The sequence below is a fragment of the Eptesicus fuscus genome, chromosome 20 (genome assembly GCF_027574615.1).
Source record: "Eptesicus fuscus isolate TK198812 chromosome 20, DD_ASM_mEF_20220401, whole genome shotgun sequence".
NCBI classification, from domain to species: Eukaryota; Metazoa; Chordata; class Mammalia; order Chiroptera; family Vespertilionidae; genus Eptesicus; species Eptesicus fuscus.
Window position 1 is genome coordinate 29,962,727 of NC_072492.1, and position 22,804 is coordinate 29,985,530.

The 22,804-nt window shown below is 35.2% G+C and overlaps 1 protein-coding gene and 1 pseudogene across 1 annotated transcript in view; one reads left to right on the plus strand and one right to left on the minus strand.

Moving 5' to 3' along the window:
• The window catches only part of BRIP1 (BRCA1 interacting helicase 1), a 99,310-nt gene that overhangs the window by 57,079 nt on the left and 19,427 nt on the right, over positions 1-22,804 (minus strand). The window contains 3 exon segments of the mRNA XM_054709671.1: positions 401-600; positions 2,916-3,137; positions 5,588-5,878. Of these exon segments, the coding sequence (XP_054565646.1) occupies positions 401-600; positions 2,916-3,137; positions 5,588-5,878 (713 nt within the window).
• LOC103293210 (armadillo repeat-containing protein 10-like) lies at positions 10,073-18,967 on the plus strand (annotated as a pseudogene).

Consider the following 22,804-nt stretch of genomic DNA (forward strand, 5'->3'; position numbering starts at 1 on the left):
TACAGTATTGAGATATTGGTTAATTGAAATTCATTAAACCAGAATTCTACTCAAACTGGAGGTAAAACAATGAATTAAAGCCATATCCAGAATTTTAAAATGTTAATTAAAACTATTAATTTATGTTCAGCCCAATGTCATATACACAGCATATAGGGCTGTTAAATTAAGAATAAGATTCACAATTATCAATTTTTAAAAAATCTATTCTGTCCTTAATATTCTTTTGACTAAGACAAAACTTTGGACTAGGCCTATTTTTAAAAGTTTAACTGATAAGGAACAATCCATTTCCAAAGTAGCCTGGTCAAAGTTTGCTAACTATAAAATACTCTGCAAAATAAAACATGTTTTTAATACAAAGGCAGCACAAATGACACTGATAGACAAATGTTCTTACTTAATGAGGCTGCAGCACACAGCTTGTAGGGGTTCATGGTCTTTCTTCCTTATGTTATTGTTGACCATGCTATCTAGTTCATCTCGAGCAAACCGAAGCTGAACTTCCGTTACACTATAACTTGCTGATTCCCGAGCACAGTCCTCAATGTTATGAGCTTCATCTAAAATGACAACCTGTTCTTTCAGATTGATATCCATCTATAAGACAAAAAAAATTCCCCGTAAAACTTTCAGCAAAATGCATTTAACAGCAGTAGGTAGATGTTTCATTTAAAAATTCACACTATAGGCCAATATTGCAAGTGCAACTGATTCTAGGTTTAAAACTTCTAAAGTCCTAAAGCCAACCAAATATCAGCTCAACATTACAAAGTTTGCCATTTTTCACTCTCAAAATACTTTGCAAACCTATCACAACCAAAATAATGTGTTAAGTGAGTCTGGATTAAAGTATAGCTGGCTACACAAAGGAGCATAAAAATCCCTCTATGAAGGGATCTCCAAAATAATTTAAAAAGCAGAGTAAAAAAAACACCTTTAAAACTAAAATAACAATAAAAGATTCAAAAGACTATCAAAACATTAATGTATATTTCGTTTTAGTCTGTCCTGCAACACTTCATTGTAAGAACCGCTCTTCCCCAACTCCTACGTGATGTTGGTAGGACTGTTAATCTGTTAAACAAGGGACATCACCACTCTTTCAACATGGGTAGACTGAGAGACCAGGCTTGTCAATTAAATATAAAGTATTACATCCCTGCATGGTCACAGTGACTGGTTCAAGAATGGATATGAGATCCAAACTAGGCCAATCAGAGTAATTTGGGGTGACTAATATAAGATCATGTTCTTTTTTCCGGTTAGCTAGCTACCTATGGTTATCTTTGTTCCCATTGGAAAGAACCTGCCTGAACATAAAGCCATCACAATGAAGAGTTAGTCAAGTGGTTTTTCTTAAGCTCTACTGAAGCCGAGTTTGTGTCACTTGCCAGTGGAAAAGTCCTGACTAACACAAAGAAATGTCACAAAGCAACTGTCAATGAGTTACTCTAAAGAAATAATAATATACAGAGGGTTGAAGATGACTGAGAAAGAACTATGGAAGAGTAGGAAATACACGGAGTTTAAGGAGGAATAGGACTTGCATTTGAATAGAAAAGAGAGAGTAGGGCATTTCATCAACACAGATGTCATCAAAAGCAGAAATACAGGCCTGGACAAAGGGCTCAGTGGTTAAAAATAAAAAAGCAGAGATACAGGAAAGAACAAGGAATCCTCAGGGGACTATAAGGTAATTTTTATTGCTTGATTGATTTTAGAGAGAGAAACATCGATTTGTTGTTTCACTTATTTATGCATTCCTTGGTTGATTCTTGTATGTGCCCTGGTTGGGGATCAAACCCACAACCTTGGTATATCGAGATGACGCTCTAAACCAATGAGCTACCCAGCCAGGTAATTACCACTATGAAGTAATTTTTGAGGGTTTCCAGTTGGGGAGTTTGCAGCAGAGAAGGCTGAAAGAGCAGATTCAGGTCAGACTATTGAGCAACTTGAAAGTAAGCTTAAGAAATATGGACTTTACCCCATGAGCAAAGAGCACTAAGAGATTTTAAGCAGAGGAAAGATTAATAAAAGTAATATTAGAAGACTGATCTGCAGAGTCGCTCAGAAGAAAGAGACTTAGCCAAGAGATAGGATAAGAGGTAGGATAGTAGGGGTAGTAAAAAATAATTCTATTCATTTCAAACTTCAGGAGATAGAAAGCTAGAGTTTTACAGTCAGATCTAAAGAGAGAAATAACAATTGAATACACCAAGTTATTCTTTTTTTTTTTTTTGTCTTATACTGAAACAATTGGATGTCCCTAAGAAAAACCAGGCAAATAAACACAAATGATGTATACGAAGTTCACTTCTCAAAAGCTCACAAAGCATAATTTGCAAAGTATGAATATGTTCCAACATAAATTCTTCAAAACAGATTCTTTAGATAAATGTTTTAAAATAATTCTTTCTGACTATTCATAAATGGAGAGAGTGATAGCTGTAAATGGATCTCAACTGGGGGCAATTTTGCCCCCCAGGGTATATTTGGAAAAGTCTAGAGACATTTTTTATTATTACCATGTGAGGGTGCTACTGGCATCTAGTGAATAAAAACAGAGAAGCTGTTAAACATCCTATAATGCACAAGACAGCCCAACACAACAAGGATTTATCCAGTCCAAAATGTCACCACTAACAAGGTGATGAAAACTGCTATAATCCTGCTTCAGTATTAGGTCCTTAAAAGTACTTATTACTTTGAAAATTAAAGTGACGAGATCTAAAATTCAATTTTTACTACACCTTACAATATGTTTTCAGTACTCTAATCTGTTTATATACTTACATACATTAACTATAAAACAAAAAATAAAAGACATTAAAATATCTAAAAGCTTTCACATTCACCACTTATATCCCAATAAGTAAGAAAAAAGCTCTAATTTTTACGTATCTACTCACACTTTCCCTTATTTGTGCATCTAGAAGATAGTTGTAGGGACAAAATATTATGTCAGCATCTTCTATTAGTTCTCGTGCTGTGTAATATGGACATGCCTTTAATTTTTTCCCCAAGCTGACAAGTTCTTCTATGTCCCAGGCCTTGCACATCCCTTGGAGAGTCTGGAATGTGTGTTGACCACTAATTTTATGAACACCATGATAAAAATAGCAGGATTTGCCCTAAAAACAAATATGCATGATTGAAATGTGAACCAATACTGGCACAGAGAAATAAAACAAGTTTATCTCAGAATTTTAATAACATCATTAAAGCCACAAAGCAAAGATGAGAAAATTATACCATATCTACCATCCCAACTATTCAGAAAACATGTATTTGTACAAAATTGATTAAAAACTGTTAAATCTCATCCTAACAAAAACAGATATTCTCTTCCATAACTAAAATATTCTTTTAAAATTATTTCTGGGGCTAGTTAAGGTAATTTTTTCTTAACTGAAACAAAATTAACTTTTAACAGATAAATGCATTGCATTTCCAGTATAAGAGCACATTCATAAAAGAAACAGTGAACAAAAACACATGTGCCTTTGGATCAAGCCAAAAAATCAGAAAGTTTACACTTTAAGGGCACTTAGAATGACACTCCTGTGCAGGCTGATAGCAAAACCAGAAAAGCTCATCCATTTTAGCAGTGTAACACAACCCTGAGGGCAGTCTGTCAATTAAAGCGTTATCACACTTTACACTCTTTTTCACTCAAACTGTCAGTTATCTATTTATCATTTCTCTTTGGTAATTCAGCCACAGTAAACATAGACACCTATGGTGACTTTGTAATTGGCCCTCATTACAATACCAAATTACCCTAAGGGCTTGGGAACAAGAAAAAGAATGTTCATGTATGCCTATGAGCTAAGCATTCTGAGGCAGAATTAAGTCAAGACAAACAACTACAAGCAGGTATATTCAATTATGTATATCGCTAATTTTTAAAGACTTGTTTACTTTAAAACAGAAACTAAATGCCAATAAAAAATTCTAAACATTCAAGTCTACTGGATTACTTTTTATTTTTACACTATTCAAACTTATGACAGTAAAGATCAAAAAACATAACCAGCAATATAGTGTTCTAGAGGATTACATAAAATAAGACTATCTGCTTTCAATGCACTATCTTAAACTTTATAATTGCTTTTAATAATGAGGTAACAAATAAATGAGTATGTTAAAATTTTCCCAATAACAAGTAAAAAAAAATAAAAAAAGCAATGCCAAGTCTTCTTGCATAAACTATATAGACAAAAGAGAAATTTCAAGAATTTGAGGAATCCAGTAGATTAATTAGCCACTTATGGAAAGAAGTCTACTTAAAAGTACACAAAATTTATGGGGTTTTATCATGAAGAGCTTTTTCTCTATTTTATTACCTTTTTAGTATTTGACATTTTACTATTTTCATCTCTCCTTGCAGAGAACTTTTTAAATATTGTGAAGATTTCACAGTTCCTCAATTAAGAAGAACTTATTGGAAATAAATATAAATAGTATTTCAACAATGGTTTTGAAAATAATCTGTATTCTCTTCCTGGCTCTGAACAAGTTAAGTTCCTTAGTACTTATATTTCATATTCACATGTCTGAATGCCTATTGAAGCATCTTTTTAATATCCCAAACAAAGCTTGAATAAATTTCCATCTAATAAAAGAAAGCACTGAGAAAAAAGAGCATAATATAAAATAATTTATTTACATTATATAGTAGAAGGTGATATGTCAATTAAATGAAAATCTAGAGGCTATCGTTTATCTCCTTTTGTACAAAAACAACTCTGACAAAATACTAGTGAAAAATCGAACAACTTTCAAAATATATTAAAATATCATTGGTCATTTCATATACTATCAATTTATGGTTCACCAATAATTTCTGGATGTAATTACAGACTCGTAACTTCCATTTTAGAGTAAGCTAGTTATCAAACAGGTACACAAACTACAAAATGAATACTGTGCCAAATAATTATTTTAAAGTCATGTCTTTAGTAAGAAAGACCTCTATTTCCACCAAATTTCTAGTCCAAATTCATGTCAATCTAGGTTTTCTGGGAAAACTTCAAAACCACAATGACATATCTTTAAAGTTAGTAATTTAATATAATTTTTTGGAAACAGGAGTTTGTGTTAATCAGAATGAGACAAGGTAATCATTATATTTCTCATTCAATTAAAAAAACATTTTAAAATTTGCTCAAAGAAAACATAAATAAACTATCTTCCTTTGAAGTTTTAAATATGTATGACATTAATTAAATCTAGCCCATTTAAATACTTTTATCTCTTCATATGACATCATCCATGTTTGACTATTTCTGGTAGAAAGACTTAGAAGAAAGTAAGAAGACATCTGATTTAAATAAAAATTAATTTCAAGGAAATAAATATCCCCAAACTTTAGGACAAAAACCATAAATTTAAACTTGAATAAAGATTTTTCTTGTGGTAAAATTAGTTTTCAAAATATATTAATACTAGTAATTAATTTGATTTCATAAGTTATTTGATTTTAACCGGAAATGTACATATAAAAAATAAACAAAAAAAATGAGTTAATGTAATCCTTTTAACCTTATTTTTTTCTCAAAAACAAAGTAACTTTACTCACATTTTTTCCATCCAGCAATTCCATGCACTTTTCATTTCTGTTGAAGTTACCTACTACTTCAGGATGGACACAAGTATGATCCCTGCTGGAAAGAATAGTCATCGGGACCCTTGAGTACGCTGTTCTCCGGAGCTCTCTAGTAATTTGAGCAATCTGCTTGTGTGTACGTGTCCCAAAATATATTTTTGGTATCTTGGATTTCCCCCCATGATCCTTCTTAGTGGCACTTGAAGAATCTTGACTGTTTCCTTGTTTAGTAGAACAACAGCACCTAGAACAGTGACCAGAGGGCTGTACAAGAAAAGAAAAAGATAACTAATGTCTGACCTACCACAAAAAATGTCATCAAACCTCTCATAGAATCAGAACCCATAGTAATGAATCACAACTTTCAAATAATATCAAGATACCATCCAATACTTGCCATTAAAGAAAAACTACAAATTCCATTTCAAATTGATTCTCTTCCACTCTTAAAACTTATAAATGATATTTTCATATTTGCACTGGTTTCTAACATACCACTCCAACTATCAAATTATAAATGCTTTAAATACATTTTAACTTTCCCCTTTCATAAATTATAAAAATAATAAGATAATTTTAATTTTTGCTTAGGCTTCAAGTGAATAAGTGAGCTTAGAATTGATAGTACTATTTTTGTTTACAGCACAGTCCATTTAAATATCCTATAATATACCTATATTTTTAAAGTATTTAAAATATAGCTTACAAAAGAATAGAAATATCAAGTTGAATCTAAGTATCACTGAACAACAGAAGCGAGAACTATTCTCTAGCAAAGGTATGAAAATGAATGCATATTATTAATATTTAATAATAAAGGCAGGTTGCTTGTGTGGAACAAGTATATCTGAAATTCAATTACCTGTCATAGAATGCAAATCCATCAGTAAAATTATCATTCAGAATACCTTTTCCTGGACAATTTTACTCATAATTTAGTTTCATAATTGAAATAGTTATATAAATGTCTCCTTAAATACACCATATATGGAACTTCAGGAATATAGTCTAACGTTTACCTGGTTTTTTTCTCTCCTGTTTCTAAACTCTCAAAAATGAAAAGAAGTTTAATGCTATATATTAGAACTCATGGATTCTTACTAATTATTACCTAACTTTAACCTTAATTACTATACATATGAGACGGAGTGCAGCCTTAATAAGAGAAATTCCATGAAATGGTTAGTTTATAGAAGTGATCACTAATGGGGGGAAAAAGCTAAGTAGCACAGTAGCATAAGAGAATTTGTACTGTAGAGTTATAGTTTAGTAGAACAAATATACCATTTAACTGAAGTTTTTTGAAAAAAATATAATCAGTAAGATTAGCCTTCATCAACAAATGCTAAGTCATAGCATGTTACACCACAATACTGGGGCTCAAGCTGTCTTTTAGCCTCAACTCAGTGGAAAAGCAAGTTCAAATTACTGCCAGTCTCACTCAACCTTGTCCGCCATTAAATATTACAATACATGATAGAATGGATGTAAATGTGACCCTTCTGGAACTGTCACTCACTGGGATAAAAGGTTCACTGATGTGCCAAATAAACAGTCAAAGCAGATAAAGTTACAGCTATGCTGGAATTGTTACATTCCCCTCTCAGGTTGCCAGTAACAGCAGATTTCATTACAGAGTGCTGCCACATTAAATAGCCAGTTCCAAATATCCTGCCTTCTATATTGAATAATTACTTATTCACTGAAAGGATAAAAAGAAGAGTTATGAATGGGGCTCTTGTCAACAGTGAGGCAGGAAACAGCTGACATGTGGTTTATGTTACATATATTGCAATATCTGACAATTTATGATCACACACAAAATGGGGTGCAAATTATATCATGATATTTCTGACTGAATTCTTTTTTGGCCTTTGCAATGATCACATTAATTAATTAACATAGTAAAAGAATTAGGGTAACTCTAGGTAACAGAATTAGTTTACTTTTTTATACCTTCAATCTTTTCACTCAATTATACTATTTCTCTTCCCTATGATACAGTTAAATTTATCCTGAATATTAGAAAGCTGGGGTCTAATGCATTGCTGTATACTATGTGGATCTATTCTATCCAAACATAAAAGTAATCCAGTAAAGTGGTTTTTTTCTGAAGGCTTGGAGATCATCTATGTTTTGATGGAAGGAACACTTTTCAACACCAATTCCACTTAAAAGTTTATCACCTACACCTTTTAATTCCACTTTTTTCCTGACCAAAAAATTCAAACAACACAGAAATATACAAAATAAATCAGCTCCCCATCCCAAATAATTCATAATAACTTGCAGACCTTCATATATGTATAAATACATTTTTCATATAATTTTTTCAAACAAACAAAGAAGCTATTATACAGCTTTATAAGTTGCTGCTTTGGATTCAAACTTTTTAATTTTTAAAAGGTGTGAATTGGGCACTAATAACTTAAATAATGAGTTTATTTTTAAATGTTATGCTTATAGTTGTACTAACAAAAACTAAGATCAAGCACTAGTTTCAGAAAATGTTTCCACTAGAGCAGCTTGATTAAGGTAACTTAAATTTGTTTTTCATTTCATAGTTTAAAAAATTATAAATGATGGCAAATTTTATATTAACATGTTTTTCTTTGTTTGTTTTTTAAGATTTAAAGTCCTCTGAAATCATCACACCATCTATCAACTTAAAGTGACTCCTCAAGAAGATAGTTTTTCAGTGGGTGGATGGGCAAGTAGAGTAGAAGAAAGAATTTAAGAAAGTTGATTCTTTTTCTTTTGCTATTTTAAAAAGAAATTATTTCTTCAGGAGTGATCTTCTATGAAAGGATTTGGTACAATCATATTTGAGGATGGAAAAAAATAAATGTGGCAATAGAACAGAGGCTTTAAAAAGACATTTAATAACAAAAAAGAAGTATTTGTACCCAAGTCAGCAACATTCAATGCTGTAAGAAAACTAGAGAATTAATCTTGAAAACAGAAATGGCAGGAGGTCATAGTATCCTTCAATTCAATGAAAGGCTAACACTTTAAAAGATAGATAAGACACTTTAAGGATAGAGGTGGGCAAAGGGGGATGGAGGCATCTGTAATAGTGGCGACAATAAATAAAAAAAAGAAAAAAGACACTTTAAGAAAGATAAAACACATGGGCTCCCCAAAACCTGTAATCTCTAAGACCTGTATGTAAAGCAGCTACACTGAGTGCCAGAAGCAAACTAAGAGATGGCTGCTTCTCCCATAGCTAGAAACTGTCTATAGTCCTTTTACTTCCAAAAGGCAAGAAAACCCAACCCAAATAATAGCATAAACCTGTTATTATGCAGGATTCAATTGTGCAAAAATACATTTCAAATCTACAGTAGCTGAAACTATTCTTAGAATGTCAGCACCCAGGAATTTTTGGAAAATGTCCCTCTAAAAACTTCTATCTAGTCCCTCACTTCTCCTGGTATATAGAGACATATATCTAAATTCCTTGAAAAAATGAAGAAAGATTTTAAGATTTGATTTGGGAAAAAAGGCCAAAACTGCTGAGTCCTTGCCAGTATTTCTTTCACAAAGCCATAATTAGAAGTTCAAGTAGATTAAGATACTAGTGTCAATCTCTAAAATTTCAAAACTTTCTCCAACCTCTGCTTACAACAAAAACAATTACTATACCTGAATACTTGAAAAATAAAAATAAGCATGGAGATTAAATATGCTTAGAAACAGAAAATGACAAAGGCATATTTTAAATTAGGGTCGATGAACTATTACAGAGGGTTAGAGATGACCCATAAACTATAGACACAAGTTTTTGTGCATTTCTAGAAAGTGACTCCATAATATCCATCAGGCGCTCAAAGGAGACTGCGATTTATTTGGGTGAGGGCTTTACCCCAAAACTTATGTCTGATTTTATATGGAAATCAAATGGAAACAGCATTTTCTTTATAACCAACTTGGCCAGGCACAATTATACTTTAGAAAAATAAACAAACTGAGCCCTGGCCAGCGTGGCTCAGTTGGTTGGGCATCGTCTCATACACCGAAAGGTTGCGTTACATTCCTGGTCAGGGCACAATCTCTAGTAGGGGGGCATGCAGGAGGCAGCTCTCACACTGATGTTTCTCTCTCTCTCTCTCTCTCTCTCTCTCTCTCTCTCTCTCTCACTCTGTCTCTCTCTCTCCCTCATTCTCCCTCTCCTTTCTCTCTCTCTAAAAATCAATAAAAATATTTTTAAAGAAATAAACCAAATTATAATTCACAGATCTCCCTCTCTCTCTTTATATATATATACATACACACACACACACTCACATACACATATATATAATAAAAGACTAATATGCAAATAGACCAAACAGCGGAACAACCAAACAACTCAGTCACTATGATGTGCGCTGACCACCAGGGGGCGCACAAAGAACATGGCAGGCATCAGCAGCAGGCGGCAAAGCGCGGAACATGGTGGGTGTCGGCCGCGGCGGGATGGTGGAGCAGGTGAGCAGAAGCGCCAGACCAAGACAGCCAGTTGCTGTCATCGGGGTGAGCCTCTTATGGTTACTGAAAATTCTTTGCTCCCACGCGCCACAGTCCCGCCCAGCACTTGCACCTGCTGCCGGCGCTGGCCCCGCTCGCACCTGCAGCAGGCACCAGAGTGGCTGCTCGCACCCACTGCCAACACCCGGCACCAGTCCCGATTGCTTGGCACCACCAGTAGGTGCAAGCAGCGGCTTCTGGCCCCAATCGCTCCTGAGGGCTTCTCCACCTTCCCCTGCTCCTGAGGGCGATTGGAGCAGCAGCCATTGCTTGCTCCAGCTGATGGCGCCAGCCCCACTCGCACCTGCTGCTGGCACTAGCCCCAATCCCTCCACACCATCAGCGGGTACAAGCAGGGCCTGCGCCATCAGCGCGTGGGAGCAGCAGTGGCGGGAGCAGGGCTGCCAGCAGACAGGGGACTGGGCGCTGCAGCAGGAGAGGCCAGGCAGGAGTGTGGAGGATGGACCGAGACCCGCCCCTATGCCCACCACGGCCTCGCGGCCCACAGTTCCTTTCAAGGTGTACGAATTCATGCACTGGGCCCTAGTGTGTGTGTGTGTGTGTATGTGTGTGTATATAAAAGCTTAAGCGACTGACCGACCAGGCGACTAACCAACCAGCTGATAGCTATGACGTGCACTGACCACCAGGGGGCAGACGCTCAATGCAGGAGTGGAAACCACAGGCATGGAAACATGGAACAGACTGATGAATCTCAGAGGGAAGGGGGTGGGGGGAGGGTAGGAAGAGATTAACCAAAGATCTTATATGCATACTAGAGGCCCAGTGCACGGATTCATGAACTGTTGTGGTCCCTCAGCCTGGCCTGCGCCCTCTCGCAATCCGGGACAACCTCGGGGGATGTCGGAGAGCTGGTTTCAGCCTGATCCCCACAGGCCAGGCCAAGGGACCCCATCAGTGCACGAATCCATGCACTGGGCCTCTAGTAATTTTATAAAGGTTCCTCAACTGCTTGCAAATTCATTTCTTTTTGATATTTTTAAATTACTTAATATTAACATAATTCTAAAACAGTCCAGTAATATTAATTTTTAATTCCATTTTACAGATGAAAAAAGTAAAACCAAAAGTTCTTCAAATTACTACAAAACACAATAAATTTGTGAAGTTAGAATTCATAACCTCAAATCTTAAAACTTTTAAGATTTATTATCATCTAGCATTTAACTTGGCAAAAAAGCAAAATACTGTCCTTTTTATTTCAAAAAGTCATGCACATATAGAGCTAGTGGTAAAAAGCCAATGAGTACAGAATTATATTACAATCTTTGAGGCATAAAAAACAGGGTTTATTGTTCATCTTTATCAACCACTTGCTGTTGTCCAAACCATCTAAACAGGTACAGAATGCCTGTTGTGCAAAATCTCACAGAAGCACACACTCTAGCAAGATAGCAAAAGTGACATAACTATACCGTTTCAACTATTCTTTTTAAAAAATTCAAACAGTAGTAGTACTCTACTGCCACAGTTTCATGATTAAACTGCACAAAGCAGCTGTTTATCCACTCACAGCCACCAGCAGGTGAACCTGATTCAATATTTATCACAGGCTTTCACAGATCACTGCTAACCAAGCAAACGTTTTAATTAAGCTGGAACTTGCTTCAAAGAGCTCATTCAAGATGTCAATCAGCAGGTAAGGGATCAGATACAGTGTCAGGTGAGAGTGTGTAATACAAATCCACAACTTTCTTCATCCCATCGCTGTAAATTAGCCTGCTCTAAAGTTCAGACTCTGATTGTAACAGACTGCCAGTCTCCTGGAATGTGTAACTGAAGTCACTCAAATTCTATTGTGAAGGTTGTAAGCAATATGTTAAACTGCAATGGGCTAGCACATTAAGACAGATCCTTTTCACGGTTGTTTTTTGATACCATAAGTGTTTGTTACCCTACTCTCCACTTACTGTTTACTTTCTTGCCTGGTGTAAATGGGAATTCCTTAACACAGTTGCCCCAGTTTCTGAAAAGTTTATGTTTCAGTAGAATTAATCAAGAAAGACCCAAAGTGGTATAATTTTTATCTAAGTTAATACTTGAACAATCTTATTCTATAAGAATAAGGATTCTCAGTTTAAGTCGAACATATAAAAATATCCAACCTGCTATAAAGTAAAATTCTCTTGGATTAACATCACTTTACACAGATGTGACTATACATAGCAATGAGTCCCAAAGTATAGTGATGAGTCACACTGACCAACTTCATAAAAAATACCTGGGGTGCTTATATGAAAAAAGAAAAAGGGGAAATAAAGAATCAAAGAAGAGAGAGACGGGCGGGGAGGGGAACTGAATTTTAATTTTGGAGAAGAATGCCAGCTAAAAATTGTTAAATAGAATGATAAATGATAGAATTTTTTATACACCATTTTGCAACTCCCTTGTAATAATTGATTCCTGCAAGCTACCTAAATGGATGCTAAAATCATTGGGTGAAAAGTTGTTGGGAAAAAAGATATTCACATAGTCTTTAAGTATCATCCCAGATTACTTATTAATTACAAAAGGAAAATATGCCTTTATACTGGAGAGACCTGGCAGTCACCACTTCAACAAAGTGATCAAACCTGCCTTCATCAGTGAGACAAACTAGCATCACGTGCCTCTTGATGTAATATAAGAAATATACTAATGTGTTTTCTTGAACAAAACTATGATTATAAAATCCAAACAAGCAAGACATGAATAAAAAATATCCCAGGAATAGAGAAACTGCAGTCAAAAGACATATTATTTAGCTGGTGAAAATTAATCCAACTGCACACTATGTCCACTTATATATTACTAGTATACTTCAAAAAAGCTATTTAAAAATCCTATCCCTTGGGGTCGCAGGAGATTTTTATTTTCTCCTTTATGGTAGTTTGGTAATTTTCAAACTTTCTTCCATCAACCTTTTAAAATGAGAAAACAAAGCTATCTTGACATCATCTTCCACATATTGACAAAAATAGTATAAAACAGTGGTCGGCAAACTGTGGCTCACGAGCCGCGATTTGCCGCTCTATTGACTAATGAGTTTGCTGACCATTGACCTAGACTCTCGATTCCAATAATTACAGGCTGCTGTTGTTCCTTGTGATTAAGCCCCTATCCCAGTGGTCGGCAAACTCATTAGTCAACAGAGCGGCAAACCGAGGCTCACGAGCCACAGTCTGCCGACCACTGGTATAAAAGACCCCTATACAAAACATTTTTGCTTCTTTCATGGGCATTAAAAATTAGATAAATTATTTACTTGGCCAGTGTTGCTCAGTGGTTGAGCATCAACCTATGAACCAGGAAGTCACAGATCGATTACCAGTCAGGGCACATGCCTGGGTTGTAGGCTTGATCCCCAGTGGGGAGTGTGCAGGAGACAGCTGATAGATGATTCTCTCCCATCATTAATGTTTCTCTTCCCTTCCTCTATGAAATAAATATACATTTTTTTAAATTAGATAAGTTATCAATAGACAAGCCTCTAAAGAAGCACTACCCAATAAAGCTTTCTGCAATGATGGTATATTCTATACCTGCACTATTCAATACACTTGCCACTACCCATATGCAGCTATTGAGCACTTGAAATGTGATTAGTACAACGAAAGAACTGAATTTTAGTTTTAATTAATTAAAATAAAGTCACATGTGGCTAGTGGAGTGTAGATTTAAAGTATAATTATAGGTTCTACATTTAATCTGGAAAATAAGCTACTAGTGAGAATAACCAAAATATTTTTTAATAGGAAAGAATGGTATATATTCCTTTTTATATATATTTATTTATTAAATTGATTAGGGTGACATTGGTCAACATGAACATATGTAAGAATTTTGTGTATATGATAAAGACACGCTGTACTAGGCACCTCTTTAGACATGTGTCCCACCCTTTATTCTGAAAACAGTTCATCATCTATAGCCCCTGCTGAAAAGGTTCACCTAATACTTACATTAATAACATATGCCAAATGCAATCCCAGGCATAACAAGATGAATTAGATTCACTTTCCTAGGAATTGGTACTTGGAACATGTAAACTAAGTTAATTAACTATAAGGAACAGACCAGACCATCTTGTAGTCTTAAAGGCTTCCGTTTTTCGATGTCATGGTAAGGTCATATAAAAGAGGGTAAGTATTCAGAAAACCAGTCTACAAAAAAAAAAAAAGAAGAAGAAGATGAAGAAGAGAGACAGGGAAGCCACACTTGAGGCCCCAAAGAGAAGAAATAAACTAAAAACTTCTGAGTTTCAGTAAGGGCAGTTGTATTTCCTGCTTGATCTTTCTTTGAGTAGGCTTCTATTTCTTCAAAAGCAAACCACTCTGATGAAGTCAGGTGGCATTTCAAATCAGTGGGAAATTATTCAATTAATATTTAGACAAATGACTAGTTGGAGAAAAATTAGTTACATCCTGCCTCTCATCTACATCAAAATAAACAAACAAAACAGAAACAAACAGAGATTTGGGGGGTGGTGAGAAAAGTGAAAGGGATTAAGAAATACAAATTGCCAGTTATAAAAATAGTCATGGGAATGTAAAGTATAGCATAAGCAATATAGTCGACAATACTGTAATAACTATGGTGTCAGATGGGTACCAGACTTACCCGGGAAGTTGGATTCCATGCTCAATGGAATCCTACTTAGTCAGCAGGATCAACAGAGGAAGAGGATGATAAATAAAGCTAAAATCAGGGGGATAATCAGATTTGAAAAACATAACAATTAACCTAATCAGCATCCCAATCTATCTCATACAGAAAGCAGGCAGTTAGCAGACACCAGATGCCTCTTCTCTAAAAAATTGAGTTAAATATTAGGAAAGCTAAAGCTTCTAGGGTATACTCAAGTTTAAATATTGGCTTCCCTGAATAAAGTTCTCCTCCTTGAGACTTTTAAAGAGCCCACAGTCTCATAGTCAGCTCTCTGCCCACCTAAAAACAGGGACTTTGCCCTCACCATGCCCCAATAGATATAAAACATTCAGTTTATATAAAAGCTGAAAAAACCTACACCAGCCACCCAATCCTTTTGACTTAAATATGAACTGACAAGCAAAGATAACCAGCATATAAGAAAACCAATGGTGTAAAAGAGAATGAGCAAAATAAAATATATGAAAACTCACTCTGAAGGAAACTCACATAATTTAAGGATCATTTTTAAAAAACAACAACTCTCATTACACTATTTAAGAAAATAGTACATCCTTTGACAAAGGAATAATCATACTACAAGAAAGAGTCCAGTGAGGCTAAAATCTGCTGAAAATTATCAAAGAAATCACAAAAGAAAATTTCCCTAAATTGAAGTCAGTGAGTCTTCAAAATAATAAAAACACTAAGTAATTAGCATAGTGAATGAAGAAGACTCTCACCTAAACATCCAGTCATAAAATATAAACATAATTTATGGAACAGCTAGTCAACAGAATGCAATGCAGTCATTTAACATGTTGTAGAAAAAATATTAAATGACATGAAAACATAATCCGGATCTATTGTTATAAAGAGAGATAATTGGACAGTATTTCCCTCCTGAGTAATGCAACACTAAGCATATAGCACTTTGTGTTATTCCTGAAAAAATAAAAAACAAGGACAAAATCAAACCTGAATCTAATTCAACCTCTAAATCTAACTACTATTACTAGAAATATGGGAATAGACCTCTATCTTAAATGAAATCATAAGGATAAAATTAAAAACATCCTAAATATGAGAAATCCTATAAGACAAATAAAGCAATTTTATCCAACAAATAAATGGCTTCTCTCTTAAAAGAAATGTCATTTGGATTTACATGCATTTACATTTGGATTATGATTTTTAAAAAGCCTCTCTAAAATGACATTTTTTAAACAAACACAACTGTAAACAGATTGGGTATTAGACAAAGAACTACTGTTAATTTTTTTAGCTATAATATCTTTAAATAGTCATTACTATATTTCTTTTGTTTTTAAAAAATCTTTATTGTTGAAAGTATTACATATGTCCCCATTTTTCCCCCACTGACTTCTTCTGACCTGCCCCCACCCAGTTATTGCTATATTTTTTTAAAGTCTTTATCTGTTAGAAATATATATTAAATTATTTATGGGTAAATAGATATGATGTCTTCTAGTTACTTTAAAATATTCCAGTCCCACACTTTCTTCCACCAATCCCCCCAAAGAAAGAAAAGAAGAAAATGACATGGGATAAATAAAACAAACAGAGAGGTAAAAAGGCAAAATATTGTTAACTGTTAAAGCTATGTGATGGGCACAAGAAGCTTCACTATCCTCTCCTCTTTTTGCTTTGTGTATAAAATTTCCTTAAATAGAAGATTTTAAATATAAGGAAGAGTTTACAAATTCTTTTTTATAAAACAAGTACAACAGCCCTAACCGGTTTGGTTCAGTGGATAGAGCGTCGGCCTGTGGACTCAAGGGTCCCAGGTTCGATTCAGGTCAAGGACATGTACCTTGGTTGCGGGCACATCCCCAGTAGGGGGTGTGCAAGAAGCAGCTGATTGATGTTTCCCTCTCATCAATGTTTCTAACTCTCTCTCACTCTCCCTTACTCTCTGTAAAAAATCAATAAAATATGCTTTAAAAAAAAAACTTCAAAGCCCTGGCCGACTTGGCTCAGTGGATGGAGCGACGGCCTGCGGACTGAAGGGTTCCAGGTTTGATTCCAGCCAAGGGCACGTGCCTGGGTTGCGGGCTTGATCCCCAGTGGGTGGTGTGCAGGAGGCAGCCAATCAGTGGTTCTCTCTCATCACTGATATTTCTCTCTCTCTCTCCTTCTCCCTTCCTCTCTGAAATCAATAAAGAAATATATTTTAAAAAAAAAAACTTAAAAAAACACACAAGTACAACAATGATCTTAAAACAAATCTAGATAAGCTTTCTCTCACCAAATATATCAAGAGTAACATCACTAATGAATATTGAAACAATGAATCCTAATAATAGCAAACAGGAATCTTGTATACACACACACACACATTTGAAAAAAACAAAAAGCCAAGAACAAAAGAATAGTATATCCGTTTCAGGATTAGGACATCTATTAATATAGCTTAACATATCAAAAAATAAAATATAAAAAATCATATTCATCTCTATAGTTTAATATTCATTTTTGATCAAAATGCTGAGTAATATACGAATGATGCTTCTCTATTATGACAAAAAATTATATCTTACTCTATATATATTTCCCTCCCCCACCAAAAGCCAGTATCATGCTTAATGGGGATAAACTAGAAGCATTCCCATTAAGGTCTCAAACAAGACAAAGATAACCATACTTTCCAGTTTACATCTGTTGTTTCAGATTAATTAATAATGCTCCCTACCATCTTCATTCTCAAAAGTGTCCTGGTTTGGACAATAAATTAAATGACCATTCTATCTGTTACTATAATTACACTTACACTTTTTCCCTGGATATATAAAATTACAAAAGAGGTAAAATGATCACTACTTATAAAAGATATTATTGTATACTTGGAAAACATAAGAAAACTTTGAAACTATTACAAACAATAAAAGAATTCATTAATGAGGCTTGGTACAAAAAAATAGTAAATGTGGTTTGGTAAAAAAAAAAAAAAAGTTAAGTAGTTATATATAAAACGACAACTAATTAGAAAATGTAACAAAAGAAAAAATCCCAATTATATAGAAATAAAAAATAAATTACCTAAAAATCAACTTACAAATACATTTAAGAAGTTATTGACAGGATGTGTTAATTAACTAGATGGAGGGGGATTCTTTTACAATCTATATATACATATCAAATTATCATGATGCAGCTAGGGTGGCTGCAGGACCTCCTTGCTTCCTAGACCCTGCACCCAAGAGCCTCCCAGGCCCTTACCTATGCCCCAGCCCCAGCGGCAGTACGGCTCCCTGAATGCGGGCTGGGTGGCCTGGTCCTCAGGGGCTATTGCTTTTATAGGCTGACAAGGGGCCAGAGGGGAGAAAGTCATGTGCCGTGGGTTGCCTACTCCCAGTTTGCAGAAGACGTAACCAATGGTTCATATGATGTTGTCCTAAATGCTGAACAACTTCAGAACTCCTTTATCTACTCGAGTCAACTGAGGATCCTATAATTATTTAAAGAGATTTGGTCACTTTGGGTAACAATGCAGCCTTTTCAGCTAATCAGGTCATTATTTGTGAATTGGTTGGTATTCCAATTATTGGTAGCAAAATCAACGATCCCAATCACAGTATTAAAGAGAAGGCTTTCAATACACTGAGTAACCTGAGTGTGAATGTTGAAAATCAATTTAAGATAAAGGTTTATGTCTATCAAGTCTGTGAAGATGTCTTCTCTGATCCCCTGAACTCCCCTGTGCCGCTGGTGGGACTGAGATGGTTAACAAACATGACAGTTACCAAAGACCACCAGCACATGCCTAACAGTTACATTACAAACCTGTTCCAAGTGTTGCTTTCAGGAAATAGAAGCTCCACGGTTCAAGTTTTGAAACTGCTATTGAATTTGTCTGAAAATCCAGCCATGACAGAGGACTACTTGGTGCCCAAGTGAATGCGTCATTCCTTTCCCTTTATGATGGTCATGTGGCAAAGGAGATTCTTCTTCAAGGTCTTACTAGAGATACACTCTTTCAGAATATAAATAACTGCCTCAAAAAGGAAGGTCATTTAGCTATTCATCCTATTTTCACTAAAGGTTCACTGTTTTCCCTATTACATGGAGAAGACTGTGCCAGGAAATATGAGCATTCATCACCATGATGTAGACATGAAGGAAAAGGTAACAATAATATCCAAATACTCACTGGTAGGTCATATTTTTCCAGAGTAATGTAAACTTCATTTTCATCTTTACAAAGGGATTCTTTCAGCTGCTGAATTTAAACAGTAAATATCAGATTTCATCATTTACACAGCTATAACTTGTCATGGTCTTCTGGTTTATTTTGGACCATTTTATTGATACCAAATGAATATAACAGCTTGTTCTGAAACATTTCTTTCTTTTTATTTTACTATTTGCTGAGCTACTTCAAGTATTTCCTCGACATGAAGTGACAGTGACCTTTTTATGTGTCAGCTACTCTTCTACTGTTTACTTTGATTTGTAGTTACTCATCTGAGAGAGCATTAGTATGTAATTGTTTCAGAACTGCCTTAGGAATGACCTTGTTCTTTTAGTAACAATGAGATCCTAAGCTCTTGAATCCACCTGCCAACCTAGCTGCACTGCTTTTCGGAAGTCTATCCCAATCATTAGAATCTATTCTAGCCAATGAAATTGTAAACTTTAGGAAAAATGTTCCTCTATCAGAAATCGATAGACCTAGCAAGCAGAAAATTAGTAAGGACATAGTCTAACTCAACAACACCATCAACCAACGGGATATAATTGACATCTATAGACTACTTAATCCAACAATAGAATACACATTCATCTCAAGCTCAGATGGAACCTGAAATTCTGGGCCATAAAACACACTTTAATAAATTTTAAAAAATAGAAACCATCTGTTCTCAGATCACAACTGTGCAAGGCTGATTCAACAGTCTAAAAAAGAAAATGCACACGATCATATCAATAGAAGAAGCATTTAACAAAATCCAACACCCATTCATAATAAAAACTCAGTAAACTAGGAGTACTGGGTAACTTCCTCAATTTGTTAAAAAAAAAAAATCTACAAAAAGAAAAACAAAAACAAAACACATTGTAACCAGCATACCTAATTGTGAGAAACTTAAAGCTTTCCCACTAAGATCAGGTACAAGTCAAGAATGTCCTCTCCCACCACTCCTATTCAACATCATACTGAAAGTTCTAGCTAATGCCATAAGAAAAGGAAATATAAGGTATACAACTTGGGAAGAAAGATATAAAACTGTCTTTACTATGGAATGATCGCCTACATAGAAAATTAGAAATAATCAACAACAAAAAACTCCTGGAACTAATAAGTGATTATAGCAAGGTTGCAGGATATAAAGGTTAAATGTAAAGTGTCGATTACTTTCCTATATACCAGCAATGAACAAGTGGAGTGTGAAATTAAAAACATAATACCAGTTATATTAGTACCCCCAAAATAATTAGGTATAAATAAATCTAACAAAATATAAACAAGATCTATACAAGGAAAACTACAAAACTCTGATGAATAAAATCAAAGAAGACCCAAATAAATGAAGAAACATCCCATGTTCATGGATAGAAAACTCAATATTATTAAGAAGTCAGTTCTTACCAACTTGACCTACAGATTTAATGTAATCCCAGTGAAAATCCCAGCAAGTAATTTTGTGGATATTGACAAACCATTTCTAAAGTTTATATGAAGAGATGAAAGACCCAAATTAGCTAAAGAATAATGAAGGAGAACAAAATTGGAGGACTATGCTGTCCAACTTTAAGACTTAAAAAGTATAGTAATGAAGACTGTGGTATATATATATATACATACATACATATAAGCCTAAGCTACCGTTATGGCTGGACGACCGGCCAGTAGCTATGATGTGCACTGAACACCAGGGGGCAGACACTCAATGCAGGAGCTGCCCCCTGGTGGTCAGTGTGCTCCCATAGCCAACCTCCCACAGTCCCTCCCCCGGGCCTGCCAGCCCCAATCAGGACTGGGCGAGACGGCCCCAATCGCTGGCAAGGCCGAGGGACCCCACCCATGCACAAATTCGTGCACCGGGCCTCTAGTTGGTAAAATAATTGACAAATACACTAGTGGAAAAGAAGAGAAAGCCCAGAAATAGACCCACATAAATATAGTCAACTGATCTTTAATAAAGGAGCAAAGGCAATAAAATGGAGCAAAATTTGTCTCTTCAACAAATGGTGCTGGAAGAACTGGATATCTATATGCAAAGAAATGAATCTAGACATGGTCCTTACACCCTTCACAAAAATTTAAGTCTAAATGGATCACAGACCTTAATGTAAAATACCAAAGTATGGAACTCTTAGAAGATAGCATAAGGAAACTTAGATAATTTTGGGTGTGGCTTTAGATACAACACCAAAAGTATGATCTATAAAAGATATAACTGATAAGCTGGACTTCATTATAATTAACACTTTCTGCTTTGCAAAAGACAATGTTAAGAGAATAAGAAGATGCCCTAGCCCAGTGGTCGGCAAACTCATTAGTCAACAGAGCCAAATATCAGCAGTACAACGATTGAAATTTCTTTTGAGAGCCAAATTTTTTAAACTTAAAACTTCTTCTAACGCCACTTCTTCAAAATAGACTCGCCCAGGTCGTGATATTTTGTGGAAGAGCCACACTCAAGGGGCCAAAGAGCCACATGTGGCTCGCAAGCCACAGTTTGCCGACCACGGCCCTAGCCAATCTGGCTCAGTGGATAGAGTGTGGGTCCGGGTTCAATTCCGGTCAAGGGCACATGCCCTGGTTGCAGGCTCGATCCCCAGTTGGGGGTGTGCAGGAGGCACCCAATCAATGATTCTCTCTCATCATTGATGTTTCTTTCTCTCTCACTCTCTTCATTCCTCTCTGAAATAAACAAAAACGTATTTTTTTAAAAAGAGAGAATAAGACAAGCGACATTCTCTTGGGGGAAAATATTTATAAAAATACATCTAATAAGTGACTGTTATCCAAAATATACAAAGAACACTTAAAACTCAACAAGAAGAAAACAAACCAATTTAAAAAAATGACTTTTTAAATTCTTTTAGACCTAATCAGACACCTCACTTTTTCACTCTAATTAAAAACCCCACTAAAGAAAATATACAGTTGGCAAATAAGCAAATGAAAAGATGCTCAACATAACATGTCATAATGTCATCAGAGAAATGCAAATCAAAACAACAAGGAGACTGTACACCTATTAGAATGGCCAAAATCCAGAAAGCTGACATCACTAAATACTGGCAAGAATGTGGAACAACAGGAGCTCCCATTCATTGCTGGTGGAATATGAAATGGTACAGCCACAATGGAAGTCAACTGGCTATTTCTTATAAAACTGAACATGTTCTTACCATATGAAAGGAGACTTGACTTGGGGTGATGAACACAAAATATAACATACAGATGATGTATTATAGAACGGCACAATTGAAATCTATATAATTTTATTAACCAATGTCACCCCCAATAAATTCAATAAAAAAATCAGTGGTTGACAGGGGTTCAGGGAATCAAGGACAGGATGAATAGCCAGTACAGAGGATTTTTAGAGTAGTAAAAATACTCTGAATGATACCACAATGATGGATATATGTTATTATGCATTTGTCCACACCCATTATATGTACAACACCAGGAATGAACCATAATGTAAACTATTGACTATGAGTGATTGTGATGTGTCAATACAGATTCATCACCTATACTAAAATACACCATTCTGGTGGGGGATGTTGATGATGGAGGTAACTATACATGTGGAGGCAGGGCATATATGGGAAATTTATGTATCTTCCCTTCAATTTTGCTGTGATCCTTTAATCACTCTATAAAAATCGTCTCAATAAGAGATTAAAAATTAAAGAAAATAACATGATTTAAAGCAAAAATAGTAACAAAATACTGTGTGGTTCATAATATATAGAGAGGTAAAATATATAACAAAATTGCACAAAAGATGAGAGTGGAAATGAAAACATAGTGGTAGGAGGTTCTTACACATT